This window comes from Dermacentor andersoni, chromosome 2, assembly GCF_023375885.2.
Source record: "Dermacentor andersoni chromosome 2, qqDerAnde1_hic_scaffold, whole genome shotgun sequence".
In the NCBI taxonomy this organism is placed as follows: domain Eukaryota; kingdom Metazoa; phylum Arthropoda; class Arachnida; order Ixodida; family Ixodidae; genus Dermacentor; species Dermacentor andersoni.
In genome coordinates, this window is record NC_092815.1 from 14,677,619 (window position 1) to 14,705,168 (window position 27,550).

General features: G+C 46.1%; 2 protein-coding genes across 2 annotated transcripts in view; one reads left to right on the forward strand and one right to left on the reverse strand.

The window, feature by feature from the left end:
- LOC126542907 (phospholipid-transporting ATPase ABCA3-like) overlaps positions 1-27,550 on the forward strand; it is a 157,697-nt gene that overhangs the window by 39,989 nt on the left and 90,158 nt on the right. The gene's annotated exons all lie outside the window — the stretch shown is intronic.
- Positions 1-27,550, reverse strand: part of LOC126542941 (sodium-coupled monocarboxylate transporter 1-like) — a 74,443-nt gene that overhangs the window by 39,683 nt on the left and 7,210 nt on the right. The window contains exon 2 of the mRNA XM_050190063.3: positions 16,930-17,284. Within this exon, the coding sequence (XP_050046020.1) occupies positions 16,930-17,283 (354 nt within the window). The 5' untranslated portion in view covers position 17,284. The remainder of the gene's footprint in view (positions 1-16,929; positions 17,285-27,550) is intronic.

Sequence of the window (27,550 nt, forward strand, 5' to 3'; positions counted from 1 at the left end):
GTCTCACAAATGTGCTGCGTAGGATTTGCAACGAGGAAGGCCAGGTGATAGCTGCAGGTTCAGCAGCGTGACTGGCCCAACCTCACTGATCTCTTGTCGGCGATCATCAAAGCAGCTTAATCAAACATGTATTTACGAACATGCGCAACAAGTAAAATTAGCAAAAACATATGAGTCCAGGTGATCAGGATAAGCAATACAAACACCTACAAGCTGATGACATTACACCTAACAAATAAGTCATTCCTTGGCCAAAATTTCAGTTAAACTGCATTTATTCCGTATGTGTGGCAAACAAATATTCTTAGTCAAAGGTAAAACGGACGCCGGCCAAAAACATTGTTTTTCTTTTCTTTTTATGTTTTTGGTCAGCGTCCGTGTTACCTCTGACTGAGCAATCCCGACCAAAGGAGCCTAACCCTAAAGAAACGTTCTATGTGCTGGCAGCCGTAGTTAGTACGTGTCCTTGGCAAATACCAGTATTCACGGTGTCGTGTGAAGTGATAGGTTATATGTTTTTTCTAAACTTGACACGATTTGAATGTTAGAACACCGTGTATGGCACCTTAAAATTATACGTAGGAGTTGGTGAGTGCATAAAAGTTATATAAAAGAAGTCACAAGCCCTCGGCCAGCCCGTGACAGTGTCCGATACTAAGCCAAGCCATGATCTACAGGAGCAACGCTCCAATCACAATGCCTCTCCGTAACGCTGCATACCGGGACAGGGCCTAAGTGCGACGAACCGTTTTAGCCTGGATAAATTTAAGAGTAAGGACAGGACACTGACTATTGTCAATATTAAACGAGTTGACATATCGGAGTGCAGTGAGATGCAGTGTTCTTCGGGCTTTGTTGATTATGCATAAAAAAAGAAATACTGCGTAATAACTATATACTATAGAGACGACACGTAGCGACACGGCGGAGGAAGCGGCTATAGAGTTAGCCATAGCACAAACCAACGCATGCTATATAATCAGCGATTCCCAGACGGCACTATGCAACTTCGCGAACGGCCGCATCTCAGCTGAGGCGCTAAACACACTAAAAAAAAAAAAAAACCCACAAGAGAAGACAGATGCGTCCAAATCCCATGGACACCAGTCCACACCCCCGACTCAACGGGAGAGGACAACCCTAACGCGGCAGCACACAACGTAGCTCGAGGGCTCACTTTCCGAGCTGCGACGAATGTAGGCTTCTCGACAGAGCCCCCCGAAATATGGGAATGGGAAGGCAGAATGGCTGGGTTCAGCGACATCACCAACACAAGATGCAAAGATGCACTTATCCAGCACCCCATCCACAACTCAGTATATCGCAAGCTGTCCAGTGGCGACAACTACAAATCAAATCATACAAGAGTCCGATACTAATGTACACTATTTATCCAGACGTGTACACAACAGATAGATGCCAAGTAGTGGCACCAGAGCCACGCTAGAACAACACATGCTATGAGAATGCCAGTGACTAATACAGGACAATGAGAGCGAAGCCTCCATCGACAGCCTCCGCGCGCAATGGCGGGCCGCGCTGCTCAGCCCGATCCTGTAGGACCAACTCTGGGCAGTCCAGTGGGCCAAGGAAGCCGCCAGGAGGCAAGAACTCTTGGCCGTAACCTCGGCGGGTGCCCCAGCCCACTAACTCGCCGGACGCGAATCGTTTTGATTCGAAATAAAGTTTTCTCACTCACTGCGTAATATGTAGGAAGTTATCAAAGTGGTGAATCGGAAGAGGAGGGGGGGAGGGGGGGTTGTCGCTTCCTATAATATTCTACCATTCTTTCAGGGAACTTTCTTCCCATAAGACGTGCGAACTTGCTTAATTATTCGTCATTAACTATGTAATTTGAAGGAAAATAGGAGGACCTGCTCTATCGAATGGCTAAAACTCATTTTCAGACGCGTCCTCGTATACTGCACCAGCATACTTTAATTTCTTGGGTAAAGTTAGCCTGGGACGAACCTATAGAGAGGCTCCGAAAGGTCAACGTGATTGTTTGGTGAGTGCCCTGTTTTGTAATGTTAATATAGCCGGCACTGCTATATTCAGAACGCTCTGAAATTATGTGAAATTGTTCAGTTCGCCAGCTTGCTTGATCCGATTACGCCACAAAGTAGCTGCGATATCAGATCGCCGCTACTTTGCTGCGACGTGATATTGATATGATCTGATATCACAGCTACAAAATCGCTATGATATCAGATGACAGCTAATGACAGCGCCGGTAGCAGGATTTGACAGCGCCTAAGACAGCCACTCAAACAAGAGTTTCCGAGTGACACTGTCCGTAGTATACGGCTAGCCAGCCATAAAAATGAAAGAGGAATGACGCAGCCATACCTGTTGCGTGAAAGCAAAACAAGACATTAGTGAGGCCATAATCTCCTGAACGGCAAAAAAGTAATATATTAGGTACAGGTTAGGTAAAATAACCAAACTGTACAGCGCCATGCGGACTCCACCGTGTCCTGAAAGAATGCACTTGTCGGGAGACTGAAAACTGCGGACCGACGCTTATAAATATACGCGGTGAAAATTACCCGCTGGGCTCACGACTGTTTATATGTTTGGCGAGACAGTTGTATACGTGGAAAATTAACCATGAGTGTACGCCTATATGCATTGGTGTTGTGCTCTCGCCGACAGATACAGTGATGGCGTTTCCTTTGGAACAAATTACGGGATGCAGTCGAGCGTGAGCTCTGGGCAAGGAACTGAAGACTGTTCGCCACTGTTGACGACGGAGGATTATACAAATAAAACAGGAGAGACAAGAAGACTATCTGTTTAGCTGGAAAAAAAAATAATTCTATGTTATATCAACCCCCTTTTGGAGAACGACTGACGATGTGTGCAGTTAATCATATGCATGCAAGAAAGATGGACCCCTGTTGTTGTCCGCTGGCCCTTTCATGACAGGGAGTGGTATAGGGTGCACAGCTAATTCGTTATGCGTCTCCCAAAGCAGCTAAATATTGCTTATCACAGATCCTTTATGTTAAACGTTGTTCAAAACGCCAGTCGTTTCGTTGGCTACGGAACATGCGGAAGTGATTTTCTGCATCCCTGAGAGCGGATAGTGTAGACCGAGATATAGTGCATGAACTCGTAGAATATCCTTAGTGAGTAAGGCCCTTACTGCATTTGTGGTACGGTATCATGGAACATAGTATAAGCTGGGGCAAAAACACAACCTTGAGACACAAAGCGTAACTTATCTAAGCCACGCGGCCACGCCTGAAACATCAACAGCCGTGGTGAGAATAATAAATGATTAGAAAGAGCAGAGTGTGGGTGTAGGCCAGTTGGTTATTCATGATTTTGGGAAGTTACCGCAAGAAAGCACGAGATTTCCAGAACCCGCTTCGTGTTGACCCTCTCTTTAAGTCTCGTGTTTTCTTGCGGCGACTTCACAAAATCATGATTAGAAAGAGAATGTCAGATTATTTTTGAGCACACTGTTTAGATTCGCATGACTCACTTGGCCTATAATCAGCAAAGTATTAGCAACTGCTTCCCCTGAGCTTGTCTCCCACCGTACATAACTGAAGAATGGTGCGGATAAGTGAGGACCAACCACAGGACTACTCGACAGCTGTGGGCAAGCCAACCCAGTGTTCAGGTCAATCGGCAGAGCACCACTGAAGGTTGCGAGTTGGAATGCCACCGGATGTGCGTTGTATAGTTTGCTCTATACTATCCCTCCATTTCGCCCCGAATATGAATTGAAAATAGCAACCGCTCTTCCTGGTCAGTCAAAGACACTGTGACTGCAAGTTTTTTCTGTTGCTTATTTGACTCAGCCGAGACCCTATCTTCCAATTTTTCTCGTGAACTACAAAGCTTTTCTGTTTGCACCACACAGCACCGAATTACCTCTGTACGCTGCGGCCGGGTGACGGGAGGTAGGAGTGGAGGACCGGGGAGGCTTTACTATCTCTGAATCCAAGAGTATTCTTTACATTATCGTTGTTATCCACGTAGAGAAGCCTCCATACACATGAAAGTACAGTTATTTCAGTTCTGAACATGAAATGAACCTGTCCGATCTTATACTGCGCACCAACACACGTCAGAGAATGAACTGATTTAAAGGCCATCACAAAACTGGGAAAGCAGTGTGCAACGAAAATCAATTATATAGCCTAGCATACTAGCAACTATTGGGAAAATAATTGCGACCGTGTAGAGTTTTAATATTCAAAAAAGCATAGCTCTATGCACCACATATTCATTATTAGTAAACCTAGAGACCCTATTGTAAACAGACACCCATGACGTTCTATAGTATTGATATCTCGGGTTCGACTGTTATTCTTTTTCTTAGGTATTGTTACATTCGCCGCCATATTTTATATATAATAACTGATGTTACCTTGCATCTCAGAGGTCTCCAAGTGGTCGAAGCTAACTTTAGCCAAGGTTTAAAAATATGCCGAAGCATTCTACAAGAGGTTTAGAAGAGTAGAATTTTCGGCCAGTTGGCGATGAATATCTGACTGGTGAAGCGGGATATACGGGACCAACAGGAGGCGAGACAGACTGGAGAAGTCAAACATTATAGGAGGACGCGACATAACGGAAGCTGTTAGATATTGCACTGTGCAAGACAATATTTTTTGTATTGTGCCTAATTGCATAATTACCACGATTATTTCACCAACTTCACTAGTACTACCTCAAGGGCATAACTACAGCAAGAAAGGTTGCGGAGCGTTCTAGGAAATATCTAATGCAGCGGCGTCTAAGCTTCTAGCTTTTACTTAGTCATTTCTCCTGCGTCCTAAACAAAGCCTACGAAATGTGAAAATAAAAGCACGTGACCCAGCATGCACGCCGCAGTTACAGTGCTGTCAAACGTGCCGCGTATAAACGAACAGCGCATTTAGCCTTGTGTGTTGCCGCTCGCAAATTGCTATGACGCATACATACGCGGTGCCGACTCGATTAACATCCGTTATGTGCTTCTTTAGGGGGTGGGGGTGGGGTTCATGATAGCGCTAAGCAGGCTGTGCTGTCTCTGCTCTATCACTTTTCAAGCGGCACCACAAATTAAATGCACTGTTCGTTCATACGCGACCCGCTTAACAGCACTGCAATGGCTGCGCGCAAGCGGGCATATCTCGTGCTTTTAACGCTATTGCAGCGACACGGGCGTTGGTCACGCGATTAACGCCATGCATTGATGTTCTTCTCTCGTGAAGGTTCATAATAACGACAAGCAGACTGTCTTGTCTCTGTCCTATCACTATTTAAGCGGCATCACGATAAGTTAAATACGCTTTTGTATCACACGCGATCCGTTTAAGAGCAATGCACTGGCTGCGCAAAAGCGGGCGTATCTCGTACTTTTAATGCTATTGCAGCGACACAGTCGTTGGCTGCGCGATTTACGCCAGTGATGTGCTTTTCTCGCGGTGGTTCATAACAGCGATAAACAGATTGTCCGGCTTTTGCCCTACCGAATTTAATGCGGCCGCACGATAAGGTAAATGCACAGTTCTATCGTACGCGGTCCGTTTAAGAACACCGGAATGGCTGCGCGCAAGCGGGCACATCTCTTGCTTTTAATGCTATTGCAGCGACACAGTCGTTGGCTGCGCGATTTACGCCAGTGATGTGCTTCTCTCGCGGCGGTTCATAACAGCGATAAGTAGATTGTCCGGTTTTTGCCCTACCGAATTTAATGCGGTCGCACGATAAGGTAAATGCACAGTTCTATCGTACGCGGCCCTTTTAAGAACACCGGAATAGCTGCGCGCAAGCGGGCACATCTCTTGCTTTTAATGCTATTGCAGCGACACAGTCGTTGGCTGCGCGATTTACGCCAGTGATGTGCTTCTCTCGCGGCGGTTCATAACAGCGATAAACAGATTGTCCGGCTTTTGCCCTACCGAATTTAATGCGGCCGCACGATAAGGTAAATGCACAGTTCTATCGTACGCGGCCCGTTTAAGAACACCGGAATGGCTGCGCGCAAGCGGGCACATCTCTTGCTTTTAATGCTATTGCAGCGACACAGTCGTTGGCTGCGCGATTTACGCCAGTGATGTGCTTCTCTCGCGGCGGTTCATAACAGCGATAAGCAGATTGTCCGGTTTTTGCCCTACCGAATTTAATGCGGCCGCACGATAAGGTAAATGCACAGTTCTATCGTACGCGGCCCGTTTAAGAACACCGGAATAGCTGCGCGCAAGCGGGCACATCTCTTGCTTTTAATGCTATTGCAGCGACACAGTCGTTGGCTGCGCGATTTACGCCAGTGATGTGATTCTCTCGCGGCGGTTCATAACAGCGATAAACAGATTGTCCGGCTTTTGCCCTACCGAATTTAATGCGGCCGCACGATAAGGTAAATGCACAGTTCTATCGCACGCGGCCCGTTTAAGAACACCGGAATGGCTGCGCGCAAGCGGGCACATCTCTTGCTTTTAATGCTATTCCAGCGACGCAGTCGTTGGCTGCGCGATTTACGCCAGTGATGTGATTCTCTCGCGGCGGTTCATAACAGCGATAAGCAGATTGTCCGGTTTTTGCCCTACCGGATTTAATGCGGCCGCACGATAAGGTAAATGCACAGTTCTATCGTACGCGGCCCGTTTAAGAACACCGGAATGGCTGCGCGCAAGCGGGCACATCTCTTGCTTTTAATGCTATTCCAGCGACGCAGTCGTTGGCTGCGCGATTTACGCCAGTGATGTGCTTCTCTCGCGGCGGTTCATAACAGCGATAAGCAGATTGTCCGGTTTTTGCCCTACCGGATTTAATGCGGCCGCACGATAAGGTAAATGCACAGTTCTATCGCACGCGGCCCGTTTAAGAACACCGGAATGGCTGCGCGCAAGCGGGCACATCTCTTGCTTTTAATGCTATTGCAGCGACACAGTCGTTGGCTCCGCGATTTACGCCAGTGATGTGATTCTCTCGCGGCGGTTCATAACAGCGATAAGCAGATTGTCCGGTTTTTGCCCTACCGGATTTAATGCGGCCGCACGATAAGGTAAATGCACAGTTCTATCGTACGCGGCCCGTTTAAGAACACCGGAATGGCTGCGCGCAAGCGGGCACATCTCTTGCTTTTAATGCTATTCCAGCGACGCAGTCGTTGGCTGCGCGATTTACGCCAGTGATGTGCTTCTCTCGCGGCGGTTTATAACAGCGATAAGCAGATTGTCCGGTTTTTGCCCTATGCCTTTTAATGCGGCCGCAGGATGAGTTAAATTCGCCGTTCGTTCACAAGTGGCCCGTTTAACAGCACTGCAATGGCTGCAAGCAAGCGGGCATATAACGGGCTTTTAATGTGATTGGCATGGTTAGGATGCTTCGCGCACTTTCCAGTATCTATGCCGGTATCTATGTGTCCCCTCTTATCGTTACCCATGTTGGCATGAAAAAGGTAATGGGCATGTGGGGAACTTGAATGAAACTCTTTGACGCCAACTTGGGTAACGGTGCGTGCCGCTCTTCAATGACACGGAAAAATCCTTTAATATTTATCGGGTGCTTATCTCATACATGACGCGTTTCTGCGATGGCAGTGCGGTTAGTTGCTACAATGCTACAATGCTGATCACATGAACGTCGAGGTTTATCATGAGATGAGTTCTGTCGGAGTGTTTTAAAGCTAATAGCTTTCTTTGCCTCTTTCGACCGTTTTCGCCGTTGGTCGGAGGTGTGTGGTAGATGGTCGGTGGTTGTACTCAGCAAGAAAAATGTTCTTTTGTTCGCTCTCTCTCCCTCTCTTTCTCACTCGTTCGCTTTTTCGTGGGCACGTTCCGGCGATTCATCTACATTGACAATCATCGTCCATGATTTGCATAGTTTCATATTTCGCAGGCTTCCCGTCAGACGCAGAAAAAATAATTGAAGGGGCACTTATAGTTATATCTACGTGGATGAATGCGGCAGCATTGCGGCAGCATTGCGGCCATGTCCGCAGAAGCGCGGCGGCCACCGGTGGCGCCACTGGCGGAGCCACGTGATTCGAGCGGCCGCGCCAGCAGAAGCGCCGCGACGTCACGAGATCAAGGGTCTTCCTGACCAGGTACGCACAATGCAAGGTCGTGGGTTAGACTCCCACCAAAGGTCGCGCGTTCGATTAGTGAACTCTACCTTACTTACCTCTGACTGAACATCACCTTAAAACACCAAAGGTCGTCGGTTCCACTTCCACCAAAGGCCGTGGGTTCGCAGCCTTTTTGAACCATCGTGAAAGGTCACGCCAACGCCTACAACGCCGAGTTTTTTGCATCATGAGCCATATAATGCTTTCGCATTAATAATTATTTAACATGTGGGAAGTTAGAAGGTGCTGAATTAGATGGATCCTAAGACGATTTCCAACTTTGTCATTCAAAGTTTTGCGCTAAAATCAATACTTGCGAAGTTCGCCAAATTGGTAAGTATGCAGGTAAACAGAATACAAAAATTATGTGAGTTGCTCCATATAACCGCTAGCAACATGCTCTTATTCTGGTTCTCCTAGAGTGCTTCGGCATACGTTTAAACCTTTACTGATGCTGGCTGAGATATATATAGCTGAGTCATCGGAGACTCCATAGTCGAGGACTGATTATAGACTGCTCGAACATCAACAGTGATTGATTGCGATGTGTACTCCGTTTCAGACATCAGGTGCAACGCTGTCGAAGCTGCGCAAGAAGTTCGGTCAAGAACAGTTATCCCTACGCGCGTTCCGTCCGTGCGTCGCGGCGGGTCAACAGCGCTTGCTCGCGCGAGCGAGGCTGTCGCGACAGGCTGCAAACAAATAATCTGAGAAGGAAACAACGGAAAGCAAATTGACCTAAAACAACGCATAAGCAGCCGCATACCACGGCCTGTTTGTTCATAAGGAGTAAAGCTTTTTTCTTCATTACGAGCCTATATAAAGAACAGGTTTGCACGATGGCGGTCATCGAACTATTTCTAAGCGCGAACGCAGCCGCTGCAATAAGTACCTCTAGACTCCACCTCCTTGCACTTAATGTCTGAAACGGAGTATATAATAAGGTAGAACGCTTTAAAGGTTAACCTAGTAAAGTTTCTTTAACGCGACCGCGTTAAGGTCCCCGTGTGGCAGAAAATCCGGTGTCGGCGTCGGCGGAGTTATCGATGAGGGAAAATTTCCGTATATATTTAGGTATATGTACATGCCACGCTTTGCTTAAATGACATGCGGTATGTGCGGGTTAAATTACCACACCATTCTGTCACTAAAGTTGATCATACCTTTATATTACATTCTTGACAAAATTATTCCTCGCAATTTTGAGAATGGCCGGGCTACAAGCAAATGCAATAAAAAAAAAAAAACACCGACAGCGCATGCCTTTTATGTTAAACCTTCCCAGTGTGAAATATTAAAGGTGCGAAAAAAAAAAGAAATAAATTATGGGGTCTTACGTGCCAAAACTACTTTCTGATTATGAGGCACGCCGTGGTGGAGGACTCCGGAAATTTCGACCTCCTGGGGTACTTTAAGTACACCTAAATCTAAGTACACGGGTGTTTTCGCATTTCGCCCCCATCGATATGCGGCCTCCGTGGCCGGAATTCAATGTAAAGTGCGCAACAATATCTGTAACCTGAAAATGATGTAATTTTTTTGGCACGGCTGTGCACTACCTCCGGGATCGGTCCACGCATGAGGCCGCGTTTCTACCAGAAAGCTGGCCTTCGTGCACTGCATTCGCCGCCACCGTTTCCCGGTAAACATTACGGTTACATAAGTTGCAGTTGCCGAGAAGCGTGAGGAGCAGTCAGGGATCTTTGGATGCTATCGCGTTCCACTCCTAAAGGTGAAGCTTAAGGATCTTCCAGGATTTTTTTTTCCCGTAGCTTTAGCCTCAACGAGATATTTTCATGCAATGTCGTGTTGAAGAAGCGACTTTACCTGCCCTCGTCGTCTTTGATTGGTTCTCAAGTTTGACCTGCGCTGTGCTGCTAACCCTTGTACTAAGACTTATTCGTGCTCCTGAGCCTGAGCACGCAGATAGCCTTTTTCTTAATCCGCCACGTCAAGACTATGGCCGCCGCGACCGGTAATGGAACGGGCGAGCTCACTCGGTGATGCGAGTCGTTCAACGTAACAGCCAAGCTGGGGAAGTCGGTACGCATTTGGGAGCTACGGCCCAACGACGTGACGCCTTCTCTCCACGTCACTGCTGCATAAAACAATAAAAGCAAACACTTTCTTTCCGGAGTTGTTGTGTAGCTTTTGCTGGTGGGAGTGCTTCACTCCATATTCAGCGTGCGCACGACGGAAGCTCAGGATGAAGGCGACAAACCGAGAAAATGGGCCAAACGGAAACGTTTTCAATGTTTTTGTTCGGCAGTGGAGCGTAGATTGCATTTTGACGCCATGGGCCTCGCGAGCGGCCTTGTTTCGCAAGCCTTCGCTGCTTGTCAATGGTGTACGGAAACCACCTGTGCACCTTTTCTTTCTTTTCTCCTCTCCATCGCCTTTTCTCTGTCTTTTGTTACGCGTGTCGGAAACACTGTCAGCTTTGATCTTCAAGTCCTTGCTATGGATTACGGGTAGATGTACATTTCATAGATTAGAACAAAACAGTTCGTAAAACTTGTAGAGAGTCACAATACAGAATATATATTTGACTAAACTATGGAGTGTGCGGTATGAAATCCCGTTCGCGGCGGCAGCATTTCGATGGGAAATAAATGCGCGAACACTCGAGTACCGTGCATGGGGTGCATGGTAAATAATCCTGGGTGGTAATAATATCGATAATCATATCGTCGGTTTGGCACTTAAGAACCCAGAAATAAATTTCTATTTAATTTTGATAAACCGTGCATCCAGATTGAACATACGTATTGGGAAAGGAAAATTGGTAGTGAGTGTGCATGTCGCGAGCTAAATACTACAGAAGCAATGAGTGTGGCACCCGGCGTGGTTGCTTAGCGGCTATGCAGTTGGGCTGCTAAGCACGAGGTCGCGAGATTGAATCCCGGCCACGGCGGCCGCGTTCATATGGGAGCGAATCGCGAAAATACGCGTGTCTTAGATTTAGGTGCATGTTAAGGAACCACATGTGGTCCAAATTATTCCGGAGTCCACCCCATTACGGCGTACCTCACAATCAGATCGTTGTTTTGGCGCGTAAAACAACATAATTTAATTTTAATGAGCGTGGTGTGCGTTTTGTTTTGATATAGTTGTGGGCACGCTTGTCGCTTCGAAGGGGACGCGAGCATCGACCTCGAGGCGCGAAGATTTATCAAAACACCACGGAAAAGGTGAATTCTCATCATCAGCCTATTTTATGTCCACTGTAGGACGAAAGCATCTCCCTGCGATCGCCAATTACCCCTGTCCTGTGCCAACCGATTCAACTAGCACCCACAATTTCTTAATTTTGTCGCACCACCTAGCCTTCTGCCGTCCTCTACTGTATTTCCCTTCTTTTGGTACCCATTCTGTCACCCTAATGGCCCAACGGTTATCTAATCTGCGTATTACATGACCTGCCCAGCACGCTTTTTTTTCTCTTAATGTCAATTGGAATATCGTCTACACTCGTTCGCTTTCTTATCCAAACCGCTATCTTTCTGTCTCTTAAAGTTATGCCTAGCATTCTTCGTTCCATCGCTCTTTGCGCGGGCCTTAACTTGCTCATAAGCTGCTTTGTCACTCTCCAAGTCTCGGCCTCCTATGTCAGCACCGGTAAAAAGCACTGATTGTAAAACTTCCTTTTCAATGATAACGGTACGCTTAGTCAGTAGCTCACGACGTCTACCATATGCAATCCAGTCCATTTTTATTCTTCTATGAATTTCCTTATCATGGTCAGGGTTCCTTGTGATTAGTTGACCTCGGTAAACGTCATCATCACCATCATCATCAGCCTGGCTACGCCCACTGCAGGGCAAAAGCCTCTCCCATACTTCTCCAACTACCCCGGTCATGTGCTAATTGTGGCCATGTTGTGCCTGCAAACTTATTAATCTCATCCGCCCACCTAATTTTCTGCCACCCCCTGCATCTACGCTTCCCTTCTCCTAGAATCCAGTCAGTAACCCTTAATGACCATCGGTTATCTTTCCTCCTCATTACATGCCCTGCCCATGCCCATTTCTTTTTCTTGATTTCAACTAAGATGTCATTGAATCGCGTTTGTTCCCTCACCCAATCTGCTCTTTTCTTATCCCTTAACGTTACGCCCATCATTCTTCTTTCCATAGCTCGTTGCGTCGTCCTCCATTTAAGTGGAACCCTTTTCGTAAGCCTCCAGGTTTCTGCCCCGTAGGTGAGTACTGGTAAGACACAGCTGTTATACACTTTTCTCTTGAGGGATAATGGCAATCTGATGTTCATGATCTGAGAATGCCTGCCAAACACACCCCAGCCCATTCTTATTCTGATTATTTCAGTCTCATGATCCGGTTCCGCGGTCACTACCTGCCCTAAGTAAATGTATTCCCTTACCACTTCCAGTGCCTCGGTACTTATCGTAAACTGCTGTTCTCTTCCGAGACTGTTAAACATTACTTTAGTTTTCTGCAGATTAATTTTTCGACTAAGTAAACCTACTCCTTCACAGACTCTACAGGCTGTCTTGCAATCCTGAACTCTTGTTCGCTTCCCCGGTTATTCATCATTACCTTTTTCTTCTGCATATTAGTCTTTAACCCCACTCTTATAGTCTCCCTATTAAGGTCCTCAATCGTTTGTTGTAGCTCGTCTGCAGTGTTGCTGAATAGAACTATGTCATCGGCAAACCGAAGGTCGCTGAGGTACTCGCCGTCGATCCTTACTCCTAAACCATCCCAGTTTAATAGCATGAATACTTCTTCCGAGCACGCAATGAATAGCATCAGAGAGATTGTGTCTTCTTGTCTGACCCCTTTCTTTATAGGTACCTTCCTACTTTCCTCGTGTAGAATTAAGGTGGCTGTGGAATTCCTGTAGATATTTTCCAGGGTATTTAATTAAGCGGTCTGCACTCCTTAATTACGCATTGCCTCTATGACTGCTGGTATCTATACTGAATCAAATGCTTTTTCATAATCTATGAAAGCCATATAGAGAGGCTTATTGTACTCGGCGGATTTCTCGATAACCTGATTAATGACATGGATGTGATCCATTGTAGAGTATCCCTTCCTGAAGACGGCCTATTCCCTTGGTTGACTAAAGTCCAGTGTTGCCCTTATTCTATTGGAGATTATTGTGGTAAATATTTTATATAATACTGGGAGTAAGCTAATGGGCCTATAATTTTTCAGTTCTTTAACGTCTCCCTTTTTGTGTATTAGTATAATGTTTGCATTCTTCCAGTTTTCTGGGACCCTTGCAGTCGATAGACACTTCGTATAGAGAGCCACCAGTTTTTCTAGCATTATGTCTCCTCCATCTTTGATTAAATCGACTGTTATTCCATCTTCTCCTGCCGCTTTCCCCCGTTTCATGTCTTGCCCTCTGGTTAACCTCCCTGCCTTTCTCTGCATTATTTTCTCTCTCTCTCTCTCTTGCAAGGGCATTCTGACCTCATCTCTTGTTATAGGAGCTTCTGTGTCATGTTCATTACTGCTTCTAATGGAGGTATCGTGGCTCCTCTGGGTACTGTACAGGTCAGTATAGAATTATTCCGCTGCTTTTATTATACCTTCGAGATTGCTGATGCTATTACCCTGCTTATCTGTCACCGCGTCCATCTTGGTTTGTCCTATGCCAACTTTCGTTCTCACTGATTTCGGGCTGCGTCCATTTTTTACGGCTGCTTGACTCTTTCTCACCTTATAATTTCGAATATCACTTATTTCAGCCTTGTTGACCAGTTTTGGCTGTTCCGCAAATTCTATCTTATCTCTTGAGTTGGAGACTCATTCTTTGTCGTCTCTTTATAGCTCCTTTGGTACTTGGGAGAGCTTGCCTGCTGGTTGCCTTGGTGTTTTGCTTCCCATTTCAATTGCTGCCCCTGAAGCCACCCTCATTACGGTTTCATTCATTACCTCTATGTCATCATAATCATCTCTATGTTCTAAGGCTGCATATTTATTTGCAATTACGAGCCTAAAGTTGTCTGCTTCTACCCTTACGGCCTCTAAGTTGACCTGTTCCTTCTTGACCAATCTTACTCTTTCTTTGTTGAAATTGAGGTGAATCCTACCCCTCCCTAACCTATGATCACTGCACTTTACCGTACCTATCATTTCTACATCCTGCATTAGGCTGGGATCGGCAGAAAGTATGAAATCAATTTCATTTCTTGTTTCACCATTAGCGCTTTTCCAGGTCCACTTTCTGTAGCTACGTTTCCTAAAAAAGGTGTTCATTATTCTCAGGTTATTCCTTTCTGTGCATTCTACCAGCATCTCTCCTCTAGCGTTTCTAGAATCGACGCCGTAGTTGCCACTTGGCTGTTCACCCACCTGCTTTTCCCCCCACATTTGCATTGAAGTCACCCATTACTACTGTATACCGAGTTTGCACTTTTCTCATCGCTAATTCAACATCTTCATAAAACTGATCCACTTAATTCCTCATCGTCGTGACTGGATGTTGGAGCGTAGGCTTGTACTACCTTTAATGTATACCTCTTATTAAGTTTGATTACGACTACTACTACCCTCTCGTTAATGTTGTTGAATTCGCCAATGTTTCCCACTATGCCGTATGGATTAAGAATCTTGCCCCGTACTGCTTCTTATCAGGGAGACCTCTATAGCAGAGGACATGGCCATTATTTAACAATGTATAAGCCTCACCAGTTCTTCTAATCTCACTAAGGCCGATAATATCCCAAACAACGTCTGACAGTTCAAGGAGTCCTAAACTAAGCTAGCCTCACTCGACAGAATTCGGCTGTTAAAGGTTGTCAGGGTCAGTTTCCACTGGCCGCCTGTCCGGATCCAGAGATTCTTAGCACCCTCTGCTGCGTTACAGATCTGACCGCCGCCTTGGTCAGGTGCTCCGTAGCTGCTGGGGACTGAGGGCCGTGCGTTGATTGTAGATATCATCAGGGAGGTAGTGGCCGAATACTGTTCCAGGGAGGCCAATTCCTGTTCTTGCTAGGGAGTGTATTTGTTCAAGTTTAGTGGGCCTTCCTATTTTTGTTGTACCTGGATTAGTATAGCTCCACTCGCTCTCGCCCTCTTTCGCCGGTGTCAGGCGTAGTTCCAAGCCTGTAGATGTAGTGCACTGGAGAATGTCAAATTCGGATAGACCATTGTAAAAAAAAAAAAAGAAAAAAAACGCCGGGGGATGGGGGAGGGGGTATTTGAACTTCCGACTACCACAACCGAGCATTCCACATAGCTCAGTAAGAAAATCTCGAAGGCGGCTAGGCTTCCTTGTCGCCTAGAAGTACGGCCCAGAAGTCCCTACATGCCTAAGAAATCCGCTGATTTGTCCGCCCTTTGCGGGTTTAAACGCTGCGGGCCTAAACGCTAGGGAGTTGGGAATTGTATGCCTCATTTAACCTACAGTGGTGCTTTCTTCGATCAGTCAGACATGGTTTGAACATTTCGCGCTTTTAAGCAATTGACGGCTCCGCTACCACCGCAGTCGCAATACAATTCTCGGGAATACAAACGAAAATAAGCAAGAAAGAATAACTGCAGATGTAGACGAAAGGAATGGACGTATATACGATCGTTCTGACGTGCTGAAAATCTCTGTGTTAACTTGACAGCTAGGTGCTGTTGCTGCTACTTGCTTTTCATTATTCTTTGCGTAAATATTGTAAACAGAAACCTCCTCGTCGGTTTTCCTGTTCCTCTTATGCGGAAATTTCGCTTCCTCAAAGAAAGCCCGTTTCGGCAGCGTGCCTCGTAAGTTGCTGCGGATAAGTTCTTGAACATTTGTAGTGTTATTGAGTGTGTAGTGCCAACATGTATTCGCGTATTAGGTTCCCCGAATACGTTTGCAAGATCTTATATCAGCTAGCTTCTATGTATTGTGGGCTTATAAAGAGGGAATCGCGGCAGGTGCAGATGTTCGGAATGCATGTATTTAGTTGCGTGAACTCTTTGTCCTCTGTGCGATGTGTGGGTAAGAAACAGCTAATTCGAAGTCTGATAACAATAGAAAGCAGAATCCGGACCACTGAAGGCAAACATTGGCGTCGCGAGAAACATCTTTGTTTGCAATGCAAGTGACGCGTCCGTGCGCCTGACGGGAGGCGACTCCTCGCCGGGAGCGCCACATCACGGAAAGACCATGCGTGAGGCTGCATTTAAGTTATCGTTAAAGCAGAAAAATTCGCAAAAGGAAAATATACAAGTTACGGCATCTACTCATAGGGCATTGTCGAGTTATGACCGACGAGCACTTAATATTTAATTACCACATCGCCGATTCCCAAGCAATTCGATTGTGCAATAAGGACGCCGACACACTGCAATATGCATTCACGTGATGTCGTCTGAACTGTTGCATTACAACATCGGGAAACTTTTGCAGCGCAAACCGTTGACCGTCAAAGATTCGTAATGGTCAAGTTGCCTATCTGTATTGTCGCAAATTCTTTATTTACTCTATTTGTACAGAAAATCTTGGCAATTGCTCTTTAACTTTGAGACCTCCACATATATAATCGTTCGCGTAGCGCTGACTATGATTGAAATATAAGTACAAACAGCTTAGTTTTGAAATTGAAAGCCTAACGTAAGATTTACTCATAATGGCAAAGCCTTTAGCACAATTAAAAAAAGACAGGGACATGACAGAGACACAGGACAGAGCTAACATAAAATGTTTGCGTTCCCTAGAAAATGAGTTCAGCATAAGGTTCTGTTGCCTCCGTGGTTACTTTCCCTGCCGTCAATGCCTTGATGACGCAGCAGGTGACTGCAAATTAATCAATTATTCACCTGCGATGTGACTTGGCGCGTGAGACACGAGACAAGGGTCAAGCTTCCCAGTCACGCCAGTTATTCGCGTAGGGAAGCCTCGCTCACCTCGTAGGCGCTGGTGACGTGCAGGCCGTAGAAGACGGGCATGTAAAGGTACGCCGTGGCCGGGATGACGAGGCAGTACGAGAAGATGATGAACAGGTACTGCGTGCCGTAGATGTACATCTCGGAGGCCGTGCCGAGCAGCGTGATGGCCGACATGAAGCTGGCCAGGATGGAGAGCGCCACGGGAAAGACGCTCATGCTGCGGCCGCCCATCAGGAAGTCGTCGGTGGTGGCCCCCTTGCGGACGCCGCTGACCGCGTAGTAGATGCCGATGGAGGCCGAGACGCAGAGCATGCCGCCGAACACCGCGTAGTCCCAGACCGTGAACCGGCTCACCAGGTGCGCTGCTTGCATGCTGCGAGATGCAAGCTGGGCTAGTAACGCCTCTCAATCAGCAGGGTGACCACCCTCGCTGTAAACGGAGGCAGTGGTAGCAAGCATCGATACACTGAGGCCGCACTGTAGAATACACCGCACCAGACCGCCGTGACAGATTTCGACAGCGTCAGTCCGGCACATCCGTTTATCGGCGACGAACCAATAGTCGATCGTTAAAAGTGAACTATACACATCGCATTCTAAAACTAGCAAGTCTGCAGAACTTCTATGTCGAAAGCGTCCAAAATACGAGAAAAAGACTGAGACAACAGCCCAGCCAGGATATTTTCTGGTATTTGAATTGATTTATTGTCGTCACACCGACATACGTACGGGCGTTGAGGTTACCGTGTGATACTTAGAGACACAAGTTCGGGCTACATCATCTCCGGCAACGATAAACATTTTCCCTGCAGATGAGTAAAAAATTTACTATCGAAAAGACACTCTACCAGCCTGACCTGGTTTACTGTCCCTCTTCGGTGTCCACGAAAAGTCTCCCTACCTGTAAAGGGATGATGTTTCCTCAAGCTGCATGCGATCGCACCCGGAAAATTTGACTGACTACTGGCTGCGAATGGACCACTTCTTTAGATGCCTTCAGCAGGTCTCTCGTATCTATTTATAACCTAAACTTTAAATAATGTCACCAAAAAACTTGCCCCGGTTTATACGGCCTGCTTTTGTTAGTCCCGAGCCAAGGAGGTCTGAGGTCTCTTACGAAATCTAGCGAAGGTACGAGAGCGGGAGGACCGTGAACATGCACGTTACACAGCGACACTTAACGACACATGCACGGTGAGCATGAATGTCCTTGCTGCGGGTACTCGTTCATACTCACTCGTAGCACGATGGCGTGCTTGCGTGTTTACAGCGTCATACTCCATTCAACACGGATTTTATGCAGATGTCTTTGGCCATAACAGCTCAATTTAGAAATACTTGTGCGCAAGAAACACTGGAATGCTGGAACCGGCAAGGTGAGCGACGCTGTGCTACGCTTGCACCACTTGCTAAGTTGTCTACTGCAAGTGACTTGACAACATGTAAATGAGTAATTGGAACCTAGTGGCGCGCCGGTCTCTTGAATCGTAGAACCCACGGCGAGTTTACATCTTCACTGGGATCCACGCGACAGCGGCGTTGGAATGATAAGCCCATTAGGGCAACCGCTGCGGTGAGACTTCAAAAATATGAACGCTGCATTCAAGTTAAGCTCCTGAATACACTTGACTTACCAGAAATTAGACATACTTGATTAATTATGAACAAACCATTTTAATGTTCATAACTTTACCAGATCTTAATGGGATGTTCTGAACGCCTGTGGACTGTATACTTTTATGCCGTCTAATGCGTTCAGATTTCACCGGTTGCGCAGAACAAAGAAAGAACGTTTAGTGCATGGATGACACAGTTTCCGAAAATGTTATGCTTTCGGCATTCCTGCTCGACATTACTATTATAACTGCTCTTGGAAACATGATTATTTAGGCTATCTTCCCATACCTTCAAGCTACAATCATCGGTTGTAATTCTCGAAGTACTCGTTCCTGCTTGCGTGACGTTTGTCAACCTTGCGGAGTTGTCTGTCAACGAAGATTAATGAGCTATGCTAAGGTAGCTCGCCAGTAGTAGAATGAAGCAAAGTCTACCAGCATCAAGGCCAAGAACCACGAGCAACTGTACACTAACTATACGGAAGGCGGAAGAAAGAGTACGTTGCGCTGAAACGGACTGGCGCTCTGTGCCCCGAGGTGCCCACAAGCGTTGTCCTTGTATGGGCCTTATCTCTCTAGAGGCAGCATCGTAACAATTTCCCTTGACGCGTGGCGCGTGGCAGGTTGTGGTTCCAAGACAAGGCCGGCCGCCATTACACCTTCCCGCCGGTCCCCTCGAATCGGTATAATACTCCGTTCGCGTGCGCCCGTTACAACAGCAAGTATGGACGTGCCGCTGTGATACGGTGTCTCGCGATGGAAAAGTCCGCGCGCCACGTTGCTTCATATCCGCTATTAGCTAGAGCTTGTGCTTTATGTAGACGTAAAATATAGCTACAAGCTGGCATAAAAGTCTTATCTGGGATATGGCGCAAAACACGGGACCAGTGACGCCAATGAGAGAAGCGACAAGCGACATGAACAGCCACGTTTCTCTCTTGCTTTCAGCTCGACCCGTACTCGGGGCTGTAAGACGAAATGAATCACAGCGACCAACTCGATTGCAGGTCGTGACCTCGTTTGAGTGATATAAGCACAGAAATGTTTCTCTCTCTTTTTTTAAAGAAGTGCTGGTACACTCGCGCTGTGCTGCCGTTTGCCGTGCCTATTGTCGGGCGTCTAAGACTTTCCAGCCACGTGTTGTGGCTTTTCATTCCGGTCCTTTTCCGATGCATTGTCATGAGAAATAAAAAAAATCGCGTTGGATTTCATGTTGTTATCCAGTACAAATGGAAAGCGGCGACGTACGCGGCCAGTTTCCGTCGAACACAAGAGATTTGTTCCCACTGAGCCAGCATTTCGTGCACAGGAGGAGGCCGTGACGTCACAGGGCAAGGCCAACAGCGTATATATAATGTATAAGCGCTAGAGCCGCAGGCAACGATTAGTGGGGTCCTTCTTTTTTTCTTTTTTTTTCAAAGCATGCTCCTTATAGGCTGGCTTTCTAACGATGTCGCTGTCGGAGCGTGCATGCCTTCTCTTGTATAGGATATGTTGACGTAACTAACCTGCGACAGACATGTGAAATGCATAATGCTTCGAAACGGTAACTTCCCTCGCTTGCCAGCGTCGTTTGATCGCCGAAGCACGTATTGCCACCACTGTGCAATGGGCTTGCTCACCACGCGCGTGCATATTGTCCGTGCCCAGCTACCTGAAGCTTAGAGAAGCAGTGAGGAGTAACTCGAAGCATTTATTATCTCTGTTATGCCGAATCTAGATGAGGGCCAATTCTCGCAACTGCATTGTGAAATAACCTACAATATATGACAAGATGTGACCTGGAGGCTCAGACAATCTACGAAAGGCTATCTATATCTTCTTCCAAGATTTATACCTCTAATTTACTTTTCGCGTAAAATGTTTACATATATGTTTCTTAGTGCCGACCCTGCCGGCCACATCCTGCAAAGGTACTCGAGGCAGTCCATTCAGACACTGAGACACCCCCAGTATTCTATGCACGAGACGTACCTGCACAGCCGATCACCGTCCGCTCGCGTAGGCGCGGTGTCCGTGCCTAGAATCGAGGATCGACATCGCCGGCGTTACTGAAGCGGAACGCCGCCCTGCTCGATCCGAAGAAGGCAATGCCAGAAACGATGCTTTGCAAAAGACAAAGACGCTGCGAAGTAAGTGCAGAGCGTCGCTGAGTTCTATCGGAGCAACCGAACGTGACAGAAGTCCGCGAGGTCGGCCGCGTTCCGAAAGTAGACGTTGATGATGGCTACCGTGGCACGCGATGAGGAAGAAGATGGTGCAGGACGAGCAGTGTAGAGAAATGTAGAATATTCTGCGCTAGCTTGGCCTGCCCTGGAATGTACCTGTGCTGTCATTTTTTAGAATATCTGTACTGCATCACACAACAGGATAGTATGCAATGCCATTGAAAACTGTCATTGTGGATCCTACCGATAACGTTGTTAATACCGTTTTTTATTGGTTTCCTTCTCAATCTCCTTAAGGTAGTTTTCTTTTTACCCTAATTTAAAACAAAACAAAACAAAGCAAGAAGCATTGCATCCACGTCTCACTGCTCAGTCAGACTTTTGATTTTCTCCTCTTATTCGTTTCACATTGCGCTTCAAATGTGTGTTAAGATAATTCTTTTGCAAGCGCCACCTGATTCTTGGCCCATCCCCTTTAGTATGTATGCGCCACTATTAGATCGTCATCACCATTATATTGTGTGACGCTTCAGTAGTGTCATCATTATAAAAGAGCCGGTCAACATGAAGAATAAGCTTGTCGAACCATGGAGGCAACAGGCACTCTTTAACAAGCTAGCACGCCATTCGCAAAAAAGAAAGGAAGAAAGAAAAGAAAAAATAACAAGGAAAGAAAACCATATTTTTCTACAGGGTTCAGTCTGATGTGTGTATATGACAACAGGATAGTTCGTCCATCGTTTGTTTCGTCGTTAGACAGCTGACAACGCATTTCATATCTTGTAGGTGACGTCCGAAATCTGAGACGCGGCGTAGCAGGTTGAGCTCAAACTTTATCGGTAACTTTTGACACCTAACTCGGGGCGAAGCGATCCAACGCTGTCGACGAAAGCAGTCTCTCTGACTGCTATTGTTGACACGAGACGCGCTGCAAAAGGAGACGCGGTGGATTTGCATTTATTGAAATTCCTGGGAGGCGCCAAATGTGAAGTCTTCAGTAGCAGATGATTTATCAACAATTTCAAATCTCCACAGCTCCGCATAACATCTGCGACGACAGATGAAGCTGCACTGGCATAAGTGCCCAGAATATCTGCAAGAAATAGATTCTTTCTTTTATTGAATTCTTCGCTAGGTTTCTTAATGGGCCGTTTGCGCCATTTATAAGGTATCCGGAACAGGAAACGCGAGGGCAGACCGTATTGCTCGAGGATTAAACATCCGAGCAACGGCATGGCCTAGCGACGACCTTCCACCGAATTCTCGTGACATCCTCCTACAGCAAAGGCAGGAGCGGAGACGTTTTGGACATCCTCACTCCGATTTAAACAGCCAACAGGAGAGAGACTTGCGTCGTATTCAGACGAATACATACCCCAACCTGCACCACCTACACACCACGAGGTTCACTGACGAGTGCCCGTGGTGCACAGACACACCCTCACTAAAACACATCACATGGGAGTGCCCCAGGAGGCCTCCGCACATAGACAGCCCCATATTACACCAACATCCACTAATGAGGAATAGGCAGTGGGAGGCATGGCTTGCGGACGGGGGTCGCGAGAGCCAGTTGGCTCTTCTGGACCAAGCTCAGCGAGCCGCTCATGCCAGTGGGGCCCTGGAATAGGGGCTCCAAACATCGTGCCTTATTTTATTTATATGCAATAAAGTTTTTACTCTCACTCCGAAACAAACAAAATTGGAGCGATAGCTGATAATACAAAGCAAGGTATCTCCAAGTTGCGTGCATAAAATATGCAGCATTGCACCTAAAAGGCGTCCTTTCCATTCGTTACAGAAGGAGCTCCGAGATACTAGAGTAATAAAATGGTGTTTAGCGTCTTCGTTTCATAGATCGCTCACCTTTTCATCGCAGTTATTTTTACAGGAGTTACGATCTAACATACTATCGTCAAGTCTCCCTGTCTCTGCAGATTTTTCTAACATTTACACTTAGGACCGCCGTTTCAAAACAACAGACTTGGCCCTAGTAATGCTTACAGCCAACAGCCTGCCTCGTGCCAATTCAACAGAACGCTTCATTATTAACGTGAATCTCCACGTCAATTGCTGTCAATACATTAGCAAGAATCTCGCACATCTCACACATCTAGCACATCACACAGTGATGGACTGGCAACAATGGCCGACTAGCTCAGTTTATAAAAAGTTTGACCACATCTCTGTTACGCATTAACGCTTTCACTTATGTCCTACAATTACGCATTCCGTGTATGTAACTGTCGGTTGCGGGCTAGGGAGTACTATACTACAGATATGGACAGATTCTCCGAACCTATTAGGTCGGTGCTTCACATTTTTATAACGTTTGAACCGTTCATCTGTGTGACGGCGAGACGTATCAGACAAATCCTTAGCAGTGCGACAAAAATTACCGTATGCAGCTTATCTCAAATGTTGTCGTATGCTTTCCTTTTGATTGTGAATTGTCTGCGTAGTCCTGCTTAAGTTGTCAGTGGTTTACAGTTAGATTTTGAGAGCAAATGGCGTAGAGTGGTAGACAATGCAGTCAATACCCGTATATCAGTGTCTCTTCACGGCTTGATTCAAGGACTCGCTTTTAAATGGCGTAAGTGACTTCCATGACGCAGGTCGAAAACATATTTGAAAGCAACACAAAAGTTATCACAATATAAACTATTCCGAGCTTCTTCTGCAGGATTGATGTCATCCTCCAACAAATGAAACGCACGAAGAAATAGGCCGTACCATTAAGAGAAGCAGAAGTCACTGACTGTTCCCTGCGCTGTTGAGAAAAGATAATAACAAAGGCTACCCAAGTTCACCGGGTTTAGCTAGCAAAAGAATTGACAGTCATTTAAGTATTCGTACGGGATTTGAATGCGACAGCATTATGACTTTTCTATTGTTCTATTCAGCAACAATGCAGACGAGTTACAACAAATGATTGAGTACCTTAACAGAGAGAGTATAAAAGTAGGGTTGTAGATTAATATGCAGAAGACAAAAATAATGATTAATAGCCGGGCAAGGGAACAAAAGTTCAAGATCGCCAGTCAGCCTCTAGAGCCTCTAGAGTCTAGAAGCAGGGTAATATCATCAGCAATCTCGAAGGTATAATAAAAACAGCAGAAGAATTCTACACTGACCTGTACCCAGAGGACTCAGGAGTACTCCATTCGAAATAATAATGAACAGAATACAGAAACTCCTCCTATAGCTACAGATGAGGTCAGAAGTGCTTCGCAAGACATGAAAGGGGAAAAGTGGCAGGAGAATATGGAATAACAGTCGATTTAATCAAAGACGGGGGAGACTTGAAAAGCTGGCGGCTCTCTATACGAAGTATCTATCGGCTTCGAGGGTCCCACAGAACTGGAAGAATGCAAACACTATACTAATCCACAAAAAGGGAGACGTTAAAGAACTGAAAAAGTATAGGCCCACTAACTTACTCCCAGGATTATATAAAATATTCACCAAGATAATTTCGAATAGAATGCGAGCAACACTGGACTTTAGTCAACCAAGGGAACAGGCTGGCTTCAGAAAAGGACACTACAATGAATCACAAACATGTCATTAATCAGGTAATCGAGAAATCCACAAAGTACAATAAGCCCCTCTATATGGCTTTCGTAGATTACGAAAAGGCATTTGATTTAGTAGAGATACCAGCAGTCATAGAGGCATTACATAATCAAGGAGTAAATATCTTGAAAAATATATACAGAGATTCCACAGCTACCTTAATTCTGCACCAGAAAAGTAGGAAGATACCTATAAAGAAAAGGGTCAGACAAGGAGACACAATCTCTCCAATGCTATTCACTGCGTGCTTGGAAGAAGTGTTCAAGCTATGAAACTGGGAAGGCTTAGGAGTAAGGATCAACGGATCTGAGCAACCTTAGATTTGCAGACAACATTGTACTGTTCAGCAACACTGGGGACGAGTTACAACAAATGATTTATGACCTTCACATAAAAAGTGTAAGAGTGGGGTTGAACATGAATATGCAGAATACAAATATAATGATCAATTGCCGGGCAAGGGAACAATAGTTCAGGATCGCCAGTCAGCCTCTACAGTCTGTGACGGAGTACGTTTACCTATGTCAATTAATCACAGGGAACCCTGATCATGACAAGGAAATTCATAGAAGAATAAAAATGGGCCGGATCGCATACGGCAGACATTGTCAGCTCCTGACTGGAAGCTTACCATTATCATTACAAAGGAAGGTGTACAATCAGTGCATTTTACCAGTGCTGACATGTGGGGCAGAGACTTGGAGACTGACAAAGAAGCTTGAGCACAAGTTAAGGACCGCGCAAAGAGCGATGGAACGAAGATTGCTAGGCATAACGTTAAGAGACAGAAAGAGCGCGGTTTCGATCAGAAAGCAAACGGGTATAGACGATATTCTAATTGACACCAAGAGAAAAAAAATGGAGCTGGGCAGGTCATGTAATGCGTAGGTTAGATAACCGGTGGACCGTTATGGTTACAGAATGGGTGCAAAGAGAAGGGAAGCGCAGTCAAGGATGGCGGAAGACTAGGTGGAGCGATGAAATTAGGAAATTCGCAGGCTCTAGTTGGAATCGGTTGGCGCAGGACAGGAGTAATTGGAGATCGCAGGGAAAGGCCTTCGTCCTGCAGTGGACGTAAAACAGGCTGCTGATGATGATAACGATTAATTAATGGGTTCATCCATGATATATGACGTCATACATTGTCACGTGTCCTTCACAACTCTACCCTAATCCACCTTGCTCTAATATGTACCAACCTTAATCCACGTTAACCGACATTAATCCACTTTAATTAACCTTCATTCACTTTATTTAACTTTAGTTCACTTTACTCCACGTTAAGTTGCCTTACCCTAACTTGTTCTAATTTTAATTCAATTTAATTCGTCTAATTCAACCTAATTCGAATTAAGTACCCATAATGACTACTAATTAACGTTGTTATACCATTTACTATCTTCTGTATTACTACTACGTCATACGAGAAGCTGGTGACGTCACTGACGATGATGATTTTTGGTACCATCCCTTGATGATGCCGGATTTTCGCCCTCGTGGGAAATATAGTGCTTTCACATTAAAAATTATATTCTGGGGTATTAAGTGCCAAAACCAGGATCTCATTATAAGGCACACCGTAGTGGAGGACTCCAGGGTTAATTTCGACCACGTAGGGTTCTTTACCATGCGCCCAATTCACTGGAAAGGAGCGTTTTTACATTTCGCACCCCCGCAATGAACGCGGTCGCCTTGGCTGGGGTTTGAGCCTGTGACCTCGTGCTTAGCAGCGCCACGCCCAAGCCGCTAATTTGCCATGGTGGGTGCGTTTACCTTACAAGCATGCAAACGGCAGTACGAAAAAGTGTGTCCCGACTCCGACTGGTAATTCCCGATCGCCCAAAGCCTACAACACGGTTATTCATTAGGTAACTTCAGCGTGTTCCCTGGCCAACGCTGATCCGTAACATTTATTCATTAAACTTGGCTGGGGTTCGAGATCAGAGACATTTTTCTCTTGTGAAAATGCGGGCTTCTTCTGGAGGCTATGCGAGGGCTGTCCGACTTTCAGGACGCCGATGGAGTTTGATGGACAGATATGACGTGTGGCTCTGAGCGTCTCACCAGGTACGTGCGTCCCAGAGGGCACGTGTCAGCTGCGTCAGCGCTTCCCGTGATTGCTATAATTGCTCTGGAGGAGTAGCTGCAAAACACAGCTCGCTCGATTGCCCGAAGCACCACGCAGTTAGTTGCCCGGCCGCGCTGTGCTTTCAGTGTGTCAGAAAAAGAGGAAATAACAAATACAAACAAGCGTGCGCACTTAAAAGCCAGCCGGAGCAGTGCCGTGGTTTGTCATTATTGTTGTTATTATCTCTTGCATTATCTGAACGGTCTGCAGTGCTAATTAACTTTCCTGCATATTCTTTACATGTTTTCAAATTCCTGTCTAACACAGTACATCGTCTCGACGCCTTGAAAGGCTGATCATCAAAGTATAAAACACAATACCGAAACATAATATTTAAATTATGTTATTATGATTCCTGGTGAGCCAGATGTTAACGGCTCGAGATCAGAATTTGCAATGCTAAAGAACCGGGCGTCATCCCCGAAAGCAGGGCAAACTCGTTAAGACGTTGCCCCACAGCGCCTGTCGCAAACGCTGACTGGCGTTCTCGGAAATGGCGCTAACGCGTACCGCCGCGCTCAAGTGGCAGTGTTTGAGAGCTGGTTGTTGCAAGCATTGACCTATATAAAAAAAAAAAGAGTTTATTGTTTACGTAAATTCTATATCATCGATCTAGCTCGGCAAGCAAAATAGCACTATTTGAGGCCATGTGTATATATTCTGAAAAGTCTTAGCTTGGTGGCACGTGTGATTCCGGGAACACTGGCCTTCTTTCCCAGCATGCATGCGCACTACACCGGAAATGCTGCGCTCCGCGCGGTGTTCGCGTACACGTGTGAGCATTACTGTGCGAGCGGAGGCCACTTAACGTCACTCCAGTGTTGGATCCGCAAACTTTGCGTGTGATCTGTAAGAAACATATACAGGTGTAGCCCCTACTATGCGTCTCTTTCGGTTCTCGATCTCTTCAGTGCGCGCAGCAAGAGGCCCACGGGCGTGCTGTAAAACGCAGCAGAAAGTCGGTAGCCAGTGGGTTTGACAGCGTGTCTTACGGATGGACGAACGTTGTTTCTCACTAGTCTGCCGTTTAAATTTCGCTATTAAACATGTGCCCTGAAGTAATTAAATAATGATTATTTACCATATTTAGTTAATTAGTGAAATTATGTCTGAAACACTTCTTGCTACTGATGTCCGCCTAGCCACGTAGC